At 38.1% G+C, this 14,209-nt stretch overlaps 1 protein-coding gene across 3 annotated transcripts in view; it reads right to left on the minus strand.

The window, feature by feature from the left end:
• Nucleotides 1–4,374: 4,374 nt before the first annotated feature.
• The window catches only part of LOC137169904 (NACHT, LRR and PYD domains-containing protein 12-like), a 28,689-nt gene continuing 18,854 nt past the window's right edge, over nt 4,375–14,209 (minus strand). For all 3 annotated transcript variants that reach the window (XM_067573337.1, XM_067573319.1, XM_067573326.1), the window contains 7 exons: nt 11,962–12,104; nt 11,472–11,518; nt 10,882–11,096; nt 8,602–8,873; nt 8,033–8,146; nt 7,794–7,935; nt 4,375–6,088 (listed from right to left, as the gene is read on the minus strand). In XM_067573337.1, the coding sequence (XP_067429438.1) occupies nt 5,778–6,088; nt 7,794–7,935; nt 8,033–8,146; nt 8,602–8,873; nt 10,882–11,096; nt 11,472–11,518; nt 11,962–12,104 (1,244 nt within the window). In that variant the 3' untranslated portion in view covers nt 4,375–5,777. The remainder of the gene's footprint in view (nt 6,089–7,793; nt 7,936–8,032; nt 8,147–8,601; nt 8,874–10,881; nt 11,097–11,471; nt 11,519–11,961; nt 12,105–14,209) is intronic.

The following is a 14,209-nucleotide window of genomic DNA, read 5'->3' on the forward strand; positions in this document are numbered from 1 at the left end:
TTGGTGACAATGGGTTGATCTGGTATCAGATACCATTATTTTAATAAATAACAATTCAGTAAATTTATATCTATGTGTTTATTTGTTACATTTTGTTTTACAAAGTTAGGAAAGCAATGTTTAAGTCAGGCCTGATGGTGCCATACACATAAAATAATGGTCCCAGTCTCTTCCACACAGTAAGGCATACAGCTTATTAATTAAACACTGGTATCAGATCAGTACTTATGGGTCCACTTTGGGTGTCAGCTGATACCCAAAGCCCAGGTATCAGTATTGGGACTGAAAAAGTCATATCAGTGCATCCCTTCTAAAAACACTGTAAATGTGGCAGATATCCACTTGATATGACTAACTCAGACTGCTGAAGCTTCACATCAACTTTTAAATACATTTTTGTACTAAATGACTGTGTGGACACACTGTGGAAGGGATCTTTTAAAAGCCAATATGAACAGGAGGAATGATTACAGTGAGGAAAACCTCTTTCACTGTTCATGCGGACACCTGACTGCTCTTTTAAGACAGACTTGAAAAATTGTTAACCTGTGTATACATGCACACAGCAGGGATTTGCAACAAATTATTGACCTATAATTGAAAACCAATCAAGAATGTTCAATCTCTCAAAATGTGATTTTTTTCTTCTTTATTTATGGCCAAATTGCACATAAAAAATGTGATGTGATGTGCTTTTTATTATAATATTACAGGCTTCAGTGTTCTGTTCAATAATATTTATAGCAACTTTTCTGGAAAGCAATGTTGCTGCAGTTACTAGCTGCGTGTCGGCACGCCCACTTTCACACTGAAAGCTGTTCCTTTTTTTCTAACCAGTGACTCATCGTTTCAATAGACGATCTCCGAAGAGGGCAGCCGCTCAGACGGAGGAAGTGGTGCCGTTAGATGGTCCGTTATCCTTAGAATAAAAACTACACTATAACTACAGCCCGGAGAGCGTTTTATTTCTCATTATAGCGTGTATGTGTCCTGAAATGAAGCCACTGATTGAATTCTATTCATACAGTTTTATTTTAGATTGTTATTTATGTCTTACTTATCAAACTTACTTGTTTTTATGACTCCATGTAAAGCAAAAATAACAACAATAATTATTGTAATACATTGCTTAATATTGGTAATAACAGTAGTTTTAATAGTATTAGCAATGTCTTTCCCCATTGCAAGTTTGGTGTGAAATCTATTGAGTTTCGTTATTTGTTTTTGTTTTTATGTGTGTGTGTGTGTGTGTTTTGTTTTGTTTTTTTCCTTTTAGAGTGAACAGTTATTTAAGTTTAAATCACACAAAATCCAGTCAAACAAAGAATATGGAAATTATGGCATTATATTTTTAAAAGGAAGAAGAAGAAAAAAAATACAAAAAACAAACAAACAAAAAAAACTAATAATAAAAGCAACAGTGCCAGTCAAAAGATTATTCGAGGGATAATAGAAAGTGTGTCCAAACTTTTGACTGGTACCGTGTAGCTATGTATGATATTTTATTTAATTCACTGTATTAATATCTAAACATTTTCACATCAGACAGACTCAGAGTGAGCCGCCTGTTTTCATCCTACAAAAACAGAAATTTGACATCATATTACATCCAGTTACATAACTTTCAGTCTGTCGGGGAGAAAAACCAGTGAAGTTGCACCACAGATGGGTCTATAAATGAACTGTTTCCATAATGACAGTCTGTAACTCTCTCTGAGCCTCCACTTTGGGTTTGTGTGGTTTGTTTCACATCCAGCAGCTCATTTTAAACTCAACAGCATCATCTTCTGGTACAATCTGACACTGTCACTGGTTTACAAGTTGTGGATATTTTGGACCACTGTATCTCTTACCTACGATATTTGATCAGGCTATGCTTTTCGATCAGCATATTAAATCATTGACATATTGATTGATCATTGATACATCATTAACGTTTTCCAGCTAAGAAATCTTGTAAAACTCAGGTCTGTTGTATCCCAACCTGAGCTAGAGATGATTATTCCCGCTTTCATATCATCCTGGCTGGACTATTGTAATTCCCTTTTAATCTGTATCAGCAAGTCATCTCTGAACTGTCTACAATAATTCTGCTGCAAGGCTGTTAACCAGGTCCAGCAGGACATCTCACATCACACCAATTTTAAATTCTTTACATTGGCTTCTCATCAGGTTTAGGATTCATTTTAAGGTTCTTGTTTTCATGTACAGATGTTATAAAAAACTGGACGGCATATAATTTCTTACAGCTAAATGCAGAAAAAACTGAAATTCTTACTTCTGCCCTTCCTAGTGTTGTCCCTAAGATAAGGGATGGTCTTGGGTCTCTTACCTCCTCGGTTGAATCCTCCATAAGAAATCTAGGTGTCACAATGGACCAGGCTCTGACTCTGGACCAATCTGTCAAGTGTCTGATTCAATCTTGTTTTTTCCAGCAGAGAAACATTGCAAAGCTCAGGCCCATTGTGTCTTAAGTGGAGATGGAAATGTTAATTCATGCTTTTGTATCATCCCACCTTGACTATTGTTACTCCCTTTTCACCTGCCTCAGCAAAACATCCCTGGATTGTTTACATGTGGTCCAAAATGCTGCTGCTAAACTCTTGACCAGGTTCTCCAAAAGGTCTCATGTGACACCAATTCTGATTGCTCTTCATTGGCTCTCCATCTAATTCAGAATCCAATTCAAAGTTCTTGTGATCACCTATAGAGCTCTGCATGGTCAGGCACCTGCCTACATTAGACACATTACATTTGTAAACTGTGTTTTTAAAGGTACTATATAAATAAGATCTTCTGATCAGGGTTTGCTGGTTGTTCCTAGAATTACGCTAATAACTAAAGCTGCTTTTGAGGGTGTGGCTCTGAAACTCTGGAATTCTCTCCCATTGGGTTGGGGACTGTGGTATGTGGTGCTATTTGGTTTGTGGACACTGTGGACACCTTTAAAAAGCAGCTCAAGACCCATTTGTTCAGACTTGCCTTTGTGTAATTTTTCTGTTTTCTATTTATTCTGTATATTGTTTTATGTCTATATGTATGTTCATGCTTTATTTCCTCTGTGAAGCACTTTGTTACGTCTCTGCTCTTCAAAGGTGCTGTATAAATAAAGTTACTTACTTACGAAGTCTCCATGCAGGAAATTTTCATTGTTATGCAAATAATACCCAATTATACTTATCAATGAAGCCAGATGAAACCAATCAGTTAACTAAATTCCAAGCATGCCTTAAGGACATAAAGTCCTGGATGACCTACAATTTTCTGCTACTAAACTGAAGTTATGGTGCTTGGCCCTAAACACCTTAGAAACACATTATCTAATGATATAGCTTCTCTAGATGGCATTTCCCTGGCTTCCAGCACCACTGTAAGGAATCTGGGAGTTATCTTTGATCAGGTTATGTCCTTCAGCTCCCACATAAAATGTCTTTCAAGGACTGCCATGTTCACCTATGTAACATTGCAACAATCAGTCACATCCTGTCTGAAAAAGATGCAGAAAAACTAGTCCATGCATTTGTTGCCCTAACAAGTCTTTTAAGACTCTCCAGCTGGTCAGAATGCAGCTGCATGTGAACTGACAAAAAACAGAAATAGAGATCATATTTCTCCAATTCTAGCTTCTTTACACTGGCTCCCTGTAAAATCTAGAATAGAATTTAAAATTACAAAAACAAACAAAAACAAAATTTATTATTGTTGTTGTTGTGCTTCTCTGTGTGTCTATCCCCCCTCTCCCCCTCCTTCTTTCTCTCTCAACCCAACTGGTCAAGGTGGATGGCCGCCCACCAAGACCCCGATTCTGCTCAAGGTTTCTTCTCATTAAAGGGGAGTTTTTCCTTGCTGCGATCGCCAAGTGCTTGCTCATGGGGTAATTTTGGGTCTCTGTTGTGGTCCAGCCAAAAGGTTTTTCTGTGACTATGCCTGCACTGCACCTCAACAGGGAAACAAAGATGGAGTTTTGTACTAAAAGGGCTTTGAAGATACATTATTTGTTTAACTCAAACAGCTCAGAAGCTTCAAACTCAGACTCAGAAGCTTCATATTCTCTTCAGATAAACACTAGACCACATTTCTGCTCAGAAGGAGTGTGGATTTTGTCCCCCATCACTTACACTGTAAGTGCATTATGAAGGGATCTTCTAATGGTCCATATGAATTGAAAGAATGATTACAGCAAGACATGTTTCAATGTTCATTTGGGCTCCTGACTGTTGTTTTAAGACTCCTATAAATCAGTTCATCAGTCAAAACAACCCATTCACCAGCTGAGTCAATTCAATATCAAAGAAAATTAGCAGCATAAAAACTCTTGGCAGTCTGAGGTAGACCTGCCGACAACACTCAGGTCTGTAGCTGTTAAAACAAATATGTAATCTATAACTTTATTCATAGTTAATTTTCCAAAAAAGAGAACTGAACATCAATCAAACATCAGACAGTAAATTGCAAGAAAAAAATTATCAACTTATTTCTGTTTGTAATTGAGTCCTTAAAGTCTTGTTTTTGTAAAACAAGTGACAACGACAGCTGCCTTCTTTCTTGTTTCAAGTTACACTCACTCAAAGATAATTTCTACTGGAAACAGGCTGGAATTTTCTTCCTGCACGGGTAGATTTTTCAAGTTTTTTTTGTTTGGGAACTTATATTTTATTTCCAGCTGCCATGACATTTACCCATCTTTAAGCACATTAGAAATATATATATATATATGTATACTGTACAATACAAAACAAAAACACAAATCAAAAGGCAGCAGATATAATGAGCAACACATCTGTGATGTCAAGAAGTATCTTTCTATTACTTTAGAATATAACCTTTATCGTCCACCAGAGTGGAAAATGGTCTTTGGCAAAACATGAAGATGCACTACTACAATTCAAGAAAGTGACAGTCAGTGTAACAAAGAGACAAGGTCATATTATACATTAAAAACATTGAAAACAGTTCATGTCTGTGGCTTAAATATCATTAGTCACTTTGCAGAATTAAGAATACTGATGGCTCTTTGGGATATTTGGGATGAAGGACTTCTTAAATACAATACAGAGAGAGCTTTTCAGCCCTTTTGATAGCCAGGACTTATTTTGGGAACATTTTCAGTTTTAGTTCCGGACACAGAATTTAATATACAATCTAATAGTATCTTTCAGTTCATCAGCATCCTGGCAAGATTGAAAGAAGAAAGTCCACATTGGTCCATTTCCATTTAAACTCCTGGATAATTTGAATGGGACAGTCATGGTAAAGACACCATCATCACTTTCAGTGTAAAGAAAGGCTAAATTTTGAGACTAACATGTTTCAGCTTGTGGCCTTCATCAGGGTCAAACTGGATTCTCCTCTTGTGCCAACACTTTCTTTGGCATCTGATTCAATCTGAAACCAGTAGTAGACAGATCTTTAGTGGGAGAGGGGTTTCTGAATGCGTAGAACCTTGGGCAGAACTGTGCGTCTTGACCTACTACTCTCTCGGTGTTTTCATATAACTGACAGCAGAGGTCTTGACCTCTGGTGCAGCTCACAGGACGTGAAAAAGAGTGCCCTCCGCAGTCAGTGATCCTTCAGCTTCACCCTGTGGAGCTTAGTGTCCAACACATTCTAAAGATTATCTTACAATAATTGAGATCTTTTTTGAGTTACTAAGGATCACAGGCCTTTCTCTTCATGTTATATATATTCATGTCCTCTCAGTACTAATGTGAGACCTGTGACATGGTCTTTCCATTGTTGTTGCTTTGGTAACTCATATTCTAAGTCTCATTCCTACTTCAGCTCAAGTCCAGGGTTTTGGAAAAGTGTGCATCCAACTTGCGCAAGTTAGTAATCAAGAATGAACTGGCTTCTGCTCCTTTGTTTCTCACCATGTCTATTACGTCTCGAGCCTTGTCAGCCCTGGATTTTGCTCTGGCTGACTCCATTTCTTCTTCGCTGATAAAACCCCGTTGCAAAAGATGATCCAGCAGCCGGTTCAGAGTTTGATCAGAGACTCTTTCAACAAACTGTGTCCGAACTGAGAGCAACCTGTCACTCGGTGAGCGACTCTGAGTCCTCGCTAGATTTTCTCTTCTTGCAGTAGGATCTAAGGGACAAGAGGAAGAGTTAAGTTTAATAACCTGCAGTCATGTTTAAATGCAGACCTCTTACTGTGTTCAGACAGGACACAAAGCACCATTTGACCACTGTGTTTCTTCGACCCACAACTGTCACTGTACAAACTGTATGTTAGCTTTAATGGATGTCGACTGAAGCTATGATGAGTGATGTGATGTGGACCTGACTCATCACACTTGTGGGTAGACATTTTCACTACAGCCCACACTGACACTTTGGTCAGTTACTGTAAGCTTCATGCAAAGAAGCTCCTCAGTCATACTGTTAACTTTTATCTTGGTTACATTTCATAATATAGCCTGTGATTTACTGTGTAATTCCTTTGTATGAATCAGGTACCGATAAAATACTTTCCAGCTCCTACTGGAAGCTAAGTGGAAGAAAACAAGACTATGGAGAACAAGGGGTTAATAACCAGACATTTTAGAGGAAAGGAGTATCTATGGTACAGTGCTGGGAGACAAAACTGAGGTTTGGGAAACATTGTCTTCACAAACTTGTTCTACCAGCTTAGAACAGTCAATACTTGATATTACAGCCTTCATCTAATTTTTACTGTGTAATTTTTAGAATTAAACTAATAATTACTATGTTCCTAAGTTCCACATATATTTATAACATACAGTGCTGTGAAAAAGTATTTGCCCCCCTCCTTATTTCTTCTATTTTTATATATATCTCAAACTAAGTTGTTTCAGATCTTCAAACAAATTTAACCTAAAACAAAGGCAACCTGAGTAAACACAAAATATAGTTTTTAAATGAACAATAAAGAACAACAATGAGAACCATTATCTTCAAATGGAGAAGACTTGGCACAGTAGTGAACCTTTGCAGGAGTGGTCACACAAGAGCCGAGGACAACATCCAAGAATCTGCAGGCCTCTCTCACATCAATCAAGTTCAGTGCTCATGACTTTACTGTTAAAAAGATACGGAGTGAAAATGGCATCCACTGGAGAGTGGCGAGGCAAAAGCCACTCCAAACCCAGAATAACATGAAGGCTCATCTCAATTTTGCCAAAACACACACAATAGTCCAGAATGATGGTGGTTGTGTGATGGTGTCGAGATGTTTTACTGCTTCAGGGCCTGGGCAACTTGCCATAATTGAGGGAAATATAAAATCTGCTCTCTACCAGAAAATCCAGATGGAGAACGTCTTGTCATCAGTCTGTGATTTGAAGCTCAAGCGCAACTGGGTTATGCTGCAAGACAATGATCATAAGAGCAATTCCACCTCTGAATTGCACAAAATAAACAAAATTAAATAAGTATGAAATTAAAGGACCTGTAAAATACGATGTTTCCCAAACCTCAGTTTCAGAGTATAATTTATTTCTCATTTTCAAGAAAATATCCAGTTGTTACTCTCTTGTTCCACTTTACCTACATGCAAGTACCTGCACCAGTAAGTACTGATTCATACAATGCAATCTAACTAAATCCCAGACGGTATTATAAAATGTTACCAGAATTGTTTGTGAGTTAAAGTTTTACAAAACATTTCTTATACATTTACAAACACTGGCCAATAAGATCCCTCAAAACCAGGTAAAAAAGTGGACTAAATGATCTGAGGCAGAAGAAGAATAAAGGCATCATGGATACATCAATAACTGTTCTATTCAACTATCAGGTGGAGTGTTACTGCAGGAGGATGAAGCCATTACCAGTCAGATCCACTTCATGCTCCCAGACCTCTGTATTTTTTTGGTCCTGGACCTTTAAAGTCACTTCATCTGTGTTTGTAGGCAAGCGGATCTCAAACGTTGGGTAGTAATTTGGTCCAAACTCCAGGTCAAAATCTGCTTTCTGAAAACCAGAAGTATCCAAAGTGAAATAAAGGTAACGACAGTGGATTGTGTTGAAGTGTTCTATCACGTATTACAATCTGCTTTGAAATACTCACTTTAGGCTGTATTTTAAAGGCCTCAGGACAGAGAATGCTGTAACTTTGATCTTTGATGAGTGTACATTTGGGAGGGGCCTTGATGTAGTCAGTATTTTGCTGTTGTGCAATCACCTGAAGAGACACCAGAACATTTTTACTAGAGTGGTTTATCCTCAGTTGAACGCAACTTTATCTCAGCACATACTTTATCAGCATCAGCGCATTTGTAGGCTGATAAGCAACAACTGGATATTGTATTCACTTGTCTGTAGTGTGTGACAGTTGAATTTGTCTACTTATGTTGTTTGTATTTATTATACACTGTATATGCTGTTCTCTTGGCCAGGTCACTCTTGAAAAAATAATACGATATCAAAGACACAATGTGTTATTGTCATCAAACAGTTTTGTTGCATTTATCACCATACAAAGATGTATGATGACTGTGTAAACTAATATAACCTGTATAACAATATAAACATTTACAATTAAGTTTTGGCTCTATATTCAGTTCCTACTAGCAGCTTTAAGAATGATCAGGCAAGTTTGGACTGAAAGTGAAGCTGGAACGTAACATTAAGTTTTACCTCTTGCAGAGGGATGTTCCTTGGCAAGAGAAACACCTCAAGATACTGCCTCTTTGTTTTGGGGTTTGGTGGTCGGAGAAACAGCAGAACTTGGCCACTAATTGGCATTGTGATGTTCAGAAGCCTCTTAATACGATCCAAGACCAAACCAAAGAGAGAGAAGTGAGGGACGTTCACAACCACATGAGTGTCTGTAATCTCCAGCGTCTCCACGATGCTCATTCCATCACCAGTGATGTGGACGACAGACAGCACACCTTCAGGGAGTGGAGCTGTGAAAACAGATTTATTTTACTACCAACATCCTTATTATAATGTCAATGTTCATGGAGAGGAACTCAGTCCTGTCAGTAAAGAATTGAACAGTTTCCCAGGTCGGGCAATTTATCCAACATAGGGTGCAGTTATAGGGGATAAATTGTTTAAACTGGCGATTCAAAGTTGAGGAGAAAAGGAAAATGATTGAAGATAAATAAAGGTTTTTAGTATTTCTCTGATCCTCAGATGATAAATCCTGACGATATGTGACCTCCTGAGCTTTCCTATTAGGAAAAATTCCCACTTGTATCAAGAAACATTAGAATTTAATGAGTGGTTTGGCCCGAATTGAATATGAGAAAATAATAATTTGGTTGTTCTGTTTCCCTTTTACCACCACGACTCTAAACCCGGACAAGTGCTGTGGAAAAGGACAGATTCTTTGAATGTTTGTTATCTTCTTTTCTGTCCCAACCTCTCATGCTATGGACTATTATTAAAGAAAAGGTATTTAAATATGCTCATTTCTGGGTAAGTTACACATTATTGCTTTAAAATTTAATTTCTTCATGAATTTAAATAAAATTACACTTTAAACTGTGTGTCACAATACAAACGTACACAGCATCTGTAGAAAGTAAAATCTGCTGTGGTTATTCATGGTCTAAGAAGATCTCAGTGCTTTTCTCTTGTGCCAACATGATGAAAGATGAAAGATTAGTTGAAAGGTGAAAGATTAGACTAATATACAAGATATTTTATAATACCATATTTCCCTCAAATTTATAAAATACATTCATGCTCTCCAGATGATGAACCCTTTTGATTTTCTTCTAGCACACCCTCGTGAAAAACTTTATGTACATGTTGTAGTGTAGGGGAATGAAATGGTTACTCAAAGAGTTGGGCACTAGAAAAGAGAATAACAAAAAAATCCCAATCCTGTCATTTTTTTAGAGAAAAAATGTATATATACACACATAGTGAGATATCAATAACGATATTACTGAGCACTCCAATTAAATAAAGATATAAGTCTAACTCAAAGTCTTTCACTCACACTCCAAAATCAAATCTTTTTCAGTTAAATTTGCTCATATAGATTAGTCAGAACAATACACAGTATATAACCCATATCCATATAAGAAACAAAAATAAATCACATTTAAATTCACAATTCTGGAGTCACTTAAATAGTTTCTGATTTTGATGAGTTGTGTGTGTGTGAATGAGTGTGAGTAGGTTAAATTCAGTTCAGTTGAGTTCAATTCAGTGGTGCAATATGTGTGTATGCAGTTTTGGGGGGCTAGATGGCTGTCTAAAGAGACAGGGTGCAGGGAAAAGGGCTGTAAATTTGGTTAGGCAGGATGAGGGTTAAAGAGGAGAGAATAAAAGAAGTCTAGAGAGTTACAGGCAGGAAGACATTGCACTAAGCCTCTCTTTCTTGACATCCAACCCTGTCTGGGAACATCTTCCGAGCATATCCTAGGGAAGACAGACAAACTTTCCTCCCAAACTCGTTCTGGGGATCAGCACACTTCCTCAGCCCAGGACTGTTCAGGGTGATCCAGGAGAATCCAGCCTGTTCTTTTTTACTACTGCCGTTCTTTTTTACTTTTATGTAGTTCACTGTTTTTCTTTAAGAGGTTAGGTAGGTAGTCCAGAAACTGGATTAAGTTCCTTGGTTGTCTCCTCCTTCTCACTGTCACTCCTCTCTGCTCTCCTCCATGGTGCTTTTGTCATTTTGTCCCTTACCCCCGGCTCACAGGTGTGTCTCATTTATCTCCTCTCCTATCCTACTTCCCTTTAATTTCCCTCTAGGAGGTAAAAGGCTATGCTGCTCTTTTTCCTTATCCCCTTTCTACCATGTTTAGCTCCATTGCTGTTAAGAATCAGGAGAACAGATAAATCAGTGTATTTGTTCATTTTGTGGCTGTAATGAAATCTGCAGCCTATACGGGGCATTAACAGGAGTCTTATTGTTATTTTAATAAAATTCACAAAGCACAATAATCAGCTTACCATCCATGGTTTCACAGTGTGGCAGGTGGAGCTGACTGACAGCACCATCAGGATTCTGGATGTTGAACAGTGGCCCTGCAGCCATCTTGCCAGCTAGTTGTAGGAGGCTCTCATCCCATTGGACAGTCCAGTACAGCAGCTCCGCCTCCTGAACCGTAACAAACACCAGTCCAGTCAAAGTACACCGGAATACACCTGGACCAGGACACCTGAAGCTGTAGGACACAGAGGAGCTGATTATACAACACAAACACAAGTTCATCCAGCTGGTTTGAACGAACAAAAACTAAAGAATAAATTTGCTGAAGAAAATGTGCTGCAGTGCTTAAAAAGCTGGAGACCAAACTGAACTGCTGGACAAGATGTGAGTGAAGCAGCAGCTGTAGAAGTATGAAGAGTATGAAAAGTGTTAAAAGTGAAATGTATTCACTGAAAGGAGTTCACACGACAGTTGAGTCTGAGCCCTAAAATGAGTTAAACTACTGAACAGAGTGGAACAGTCTGAAAGGAGGTGAAGCATCATCACTGAGAGGACTTGACAAGGTCCAAGGTTGAAGGTTGAAATATTCTGCATCTTGTGTTTTGGTTACCTGTATGAAATGTTTGCAGACTCCGTCAGCATTTTGGGTGTGAAGTCCTAAGATGTAGAAAGTGTTGACATTAGTTATAGAAAGTGACCACCTCACTCTCACAATCATATAGCTGACAGGATCCTCACTGCTTCACATTCTACTCCACCTGCACGCTTTACTGTCTTTTCATTACGTGATTATCAGTAGTCCACATGACTGCTGATGTTGCTCTTTAACTTTACATTCATCAGTGAAATGATCCTGCAAGACTATGTTGGACAGTAGCTGTTGGTTTCACAGATGAGGAGGTAGAAATGAATTAGAAGGAGTTTCTGATGGAGGAAGAAGGAGCAAAGTATGAGAGGAGAGGAAAAGAGGTCTTGAAGATAATACAGATGACATGAAATCACGTTACGAGTGTAGAGATAAGAAGTATTAACCAATAGAGGAACCTGAGTCTGATCAATCACAAATTAAAGTTAAAAATTGACATTTGTATTGACTCTACCTGACAGTAACTTGTCCCAGTCAGATTCTCTCTGCACACAAGCTGCTGCTGCTGCTGCTTCAACCTCTCTGGGTCATCAGGATACAGCTGATCCTCTCTGGTGTCCTCAAACACATTGAGTGGTGGGTTGGATGTGGACGGATCTGGTGGGAGATTAGAGCCATCAGATGTAGAGAAGAAGACAGCAGATGTTAAACTCAATTCTGGACATCCTTCTGGCCCAGTTGGCTAAGACACATACAGAAAGCTGCAACACATAGTCTCAGTTTAAGACTGAACGGAGACTTTCTCCACATGTCTCCTGTTGTTCTCTATTGGAAAACCCTCCAATAAAGTCAAAATGGCAAAGAAATACTGTAAAAAGTTCCAGTCCAAACACAGTCATGTTTCAGTCAAGACCAAGTTTGAACAAAAAAGTTACCCCAAAACCAAAGTTAAATTGGATTTAAAATGTGTCTATTAAGGATGTTTTAATTCTATTATTTCATTTCAGTGGAACAAACTGTCTTGCACGAACTTTCAAAACAATGATGATTTTTTAGATGATTTTAAATAAATCACTCCATATCTTTGGACATTTGAATACAAGGAAAAAATCCAAACTCAACACAGAAATGACTGAGATTCAAACTGAAGACTTTCTTGCAGTGAGGCAACACATTATCTTTCCCTACACTCATATAGATCAGAAAAAAGCAGAAGAAAATACCATAAAATTCTAAAAATGTCTATTATAGTTCCCCAGAGTGCAAGGTGATGTCTTCAAATGTCTTGTTTTGTCTGACCAACAGACCAAAACCCCAAAATACTGAGTTCACAATGATATAAAATAGAGAAAAACAGGAAATGGCCCTATCCAAAAGTAACAATTCCACCTACCAACACATTATATTTCATTTGTTTAATCTGTACAAAAACTGAAGTATAAAAACCACAATCTCCCACTATGATGTGAGTTTTCAGATTTCATGTTGAGATAAGGTAAGCTAATTGGCTGCTGGCTGTAGCTTCATGTTTACCGTACAGAGATGAGATAAAGTATATATATCTGAACATCTAACTCTCTGCCAGAAAGTGAGTAAGCATATTTTACAAAATGTCAAACCTTGCTTTAAAGATTTTGCGATCGCAATGGTTCCTAACAAGTTCCTGACAAGTCACTACCACAGTGACAATGTTGATTACATAATGTAACCATGGCCAAATCCCTGATTCACAGAATATAGGCGTAGCTACCGCTATTTCACAGTGTATTTTCAGTTCATGAAAGTTAATTGTAACATTGTGGTTGCGTAAAAAAATCTTGTTCCATGTTTGGTTGTACTGAAAAGACCCTTTAAGGAGTTCGACATTAAGTTTTTCTGGTAAGTACATTTTGTTTTATTGGTTTTAAGCCTATTTTTCGCTAGTGAAAATTAGCATTAGCATTAACATTATCACAGTTAATCACAGACTGTAAATGAAATGTGCTAACCAAGCTAGAAACTAGCACTAGGGTCTGCTCCACCCTCTCTTCCAAATATGGTCACTTCTGGCTCCAAAAATCCAAGATGGCGACAGCCAAATCAAGCTGCAGAGCTGTGGTCCGCTGCTGCTTTGCAGCAGACAGCTTCATTTTTTGTCAGGCACAAATTACTGTCTCACAACTAAGCAAACTAACAATGGAGAATAATAAGAAATATATAGACTCTCCTAACAATTATTTCTACAATTATACAGATTGCTGGAGAAATTGGTGCAATCAGCATGCTACAATCCCTCCAGACTGCATGGGTTATCAGGAGCAGAAATGGGACTGCAGCAGGCAGCATACTTAGTACAGTAAGTAAGTATGAAATTGTATTGCAAAGGCACATTTCACCATGGAAATGTTTCCAAATACTGAAAGCAGCATCTCTCAATCTTTAAAGTAAATTGTTAAAGAAAACACTCATGCATCAACAGGGGTCTATTAAGTGATTTGAGGGCCCCAGGCAAACTCTTTCTTGCTTTACAAAGTAAAGAAACAAGATTTTGATTTTAGGGTAATTTGCGTTCACTTCGGGACGGTTTAAATTGTTTTTTGGGATGGTGGTGGAAAAAGTTAGTCTGGAGCCCTGGAATAGAGGCAGTCCAGCAACACAGCAAACTCTAGAAACACCATGCTTGCTCATCCAGCAAAAAAGTTGAACCTGGCTCAACTTTTGCTGCAACATCTAGCAAGAAGCTGTGTTGACTTATCACAAACATGCAAATACACATTTCTAGT

Source organism: Thunnus thynnus, chromosome 2 (assembly GCF_963924715.1).
Source record: "Thunnus thynnus chromosome 2, fThuThy2.1, whole genome shotgun sequence".
Classification (NCBI taxonomy): Eukaryota; Metazoa; Chordata; class Actinopteri; order Scombriformes; family Scombridae; genus Thunnus; species Thunnus thynnus.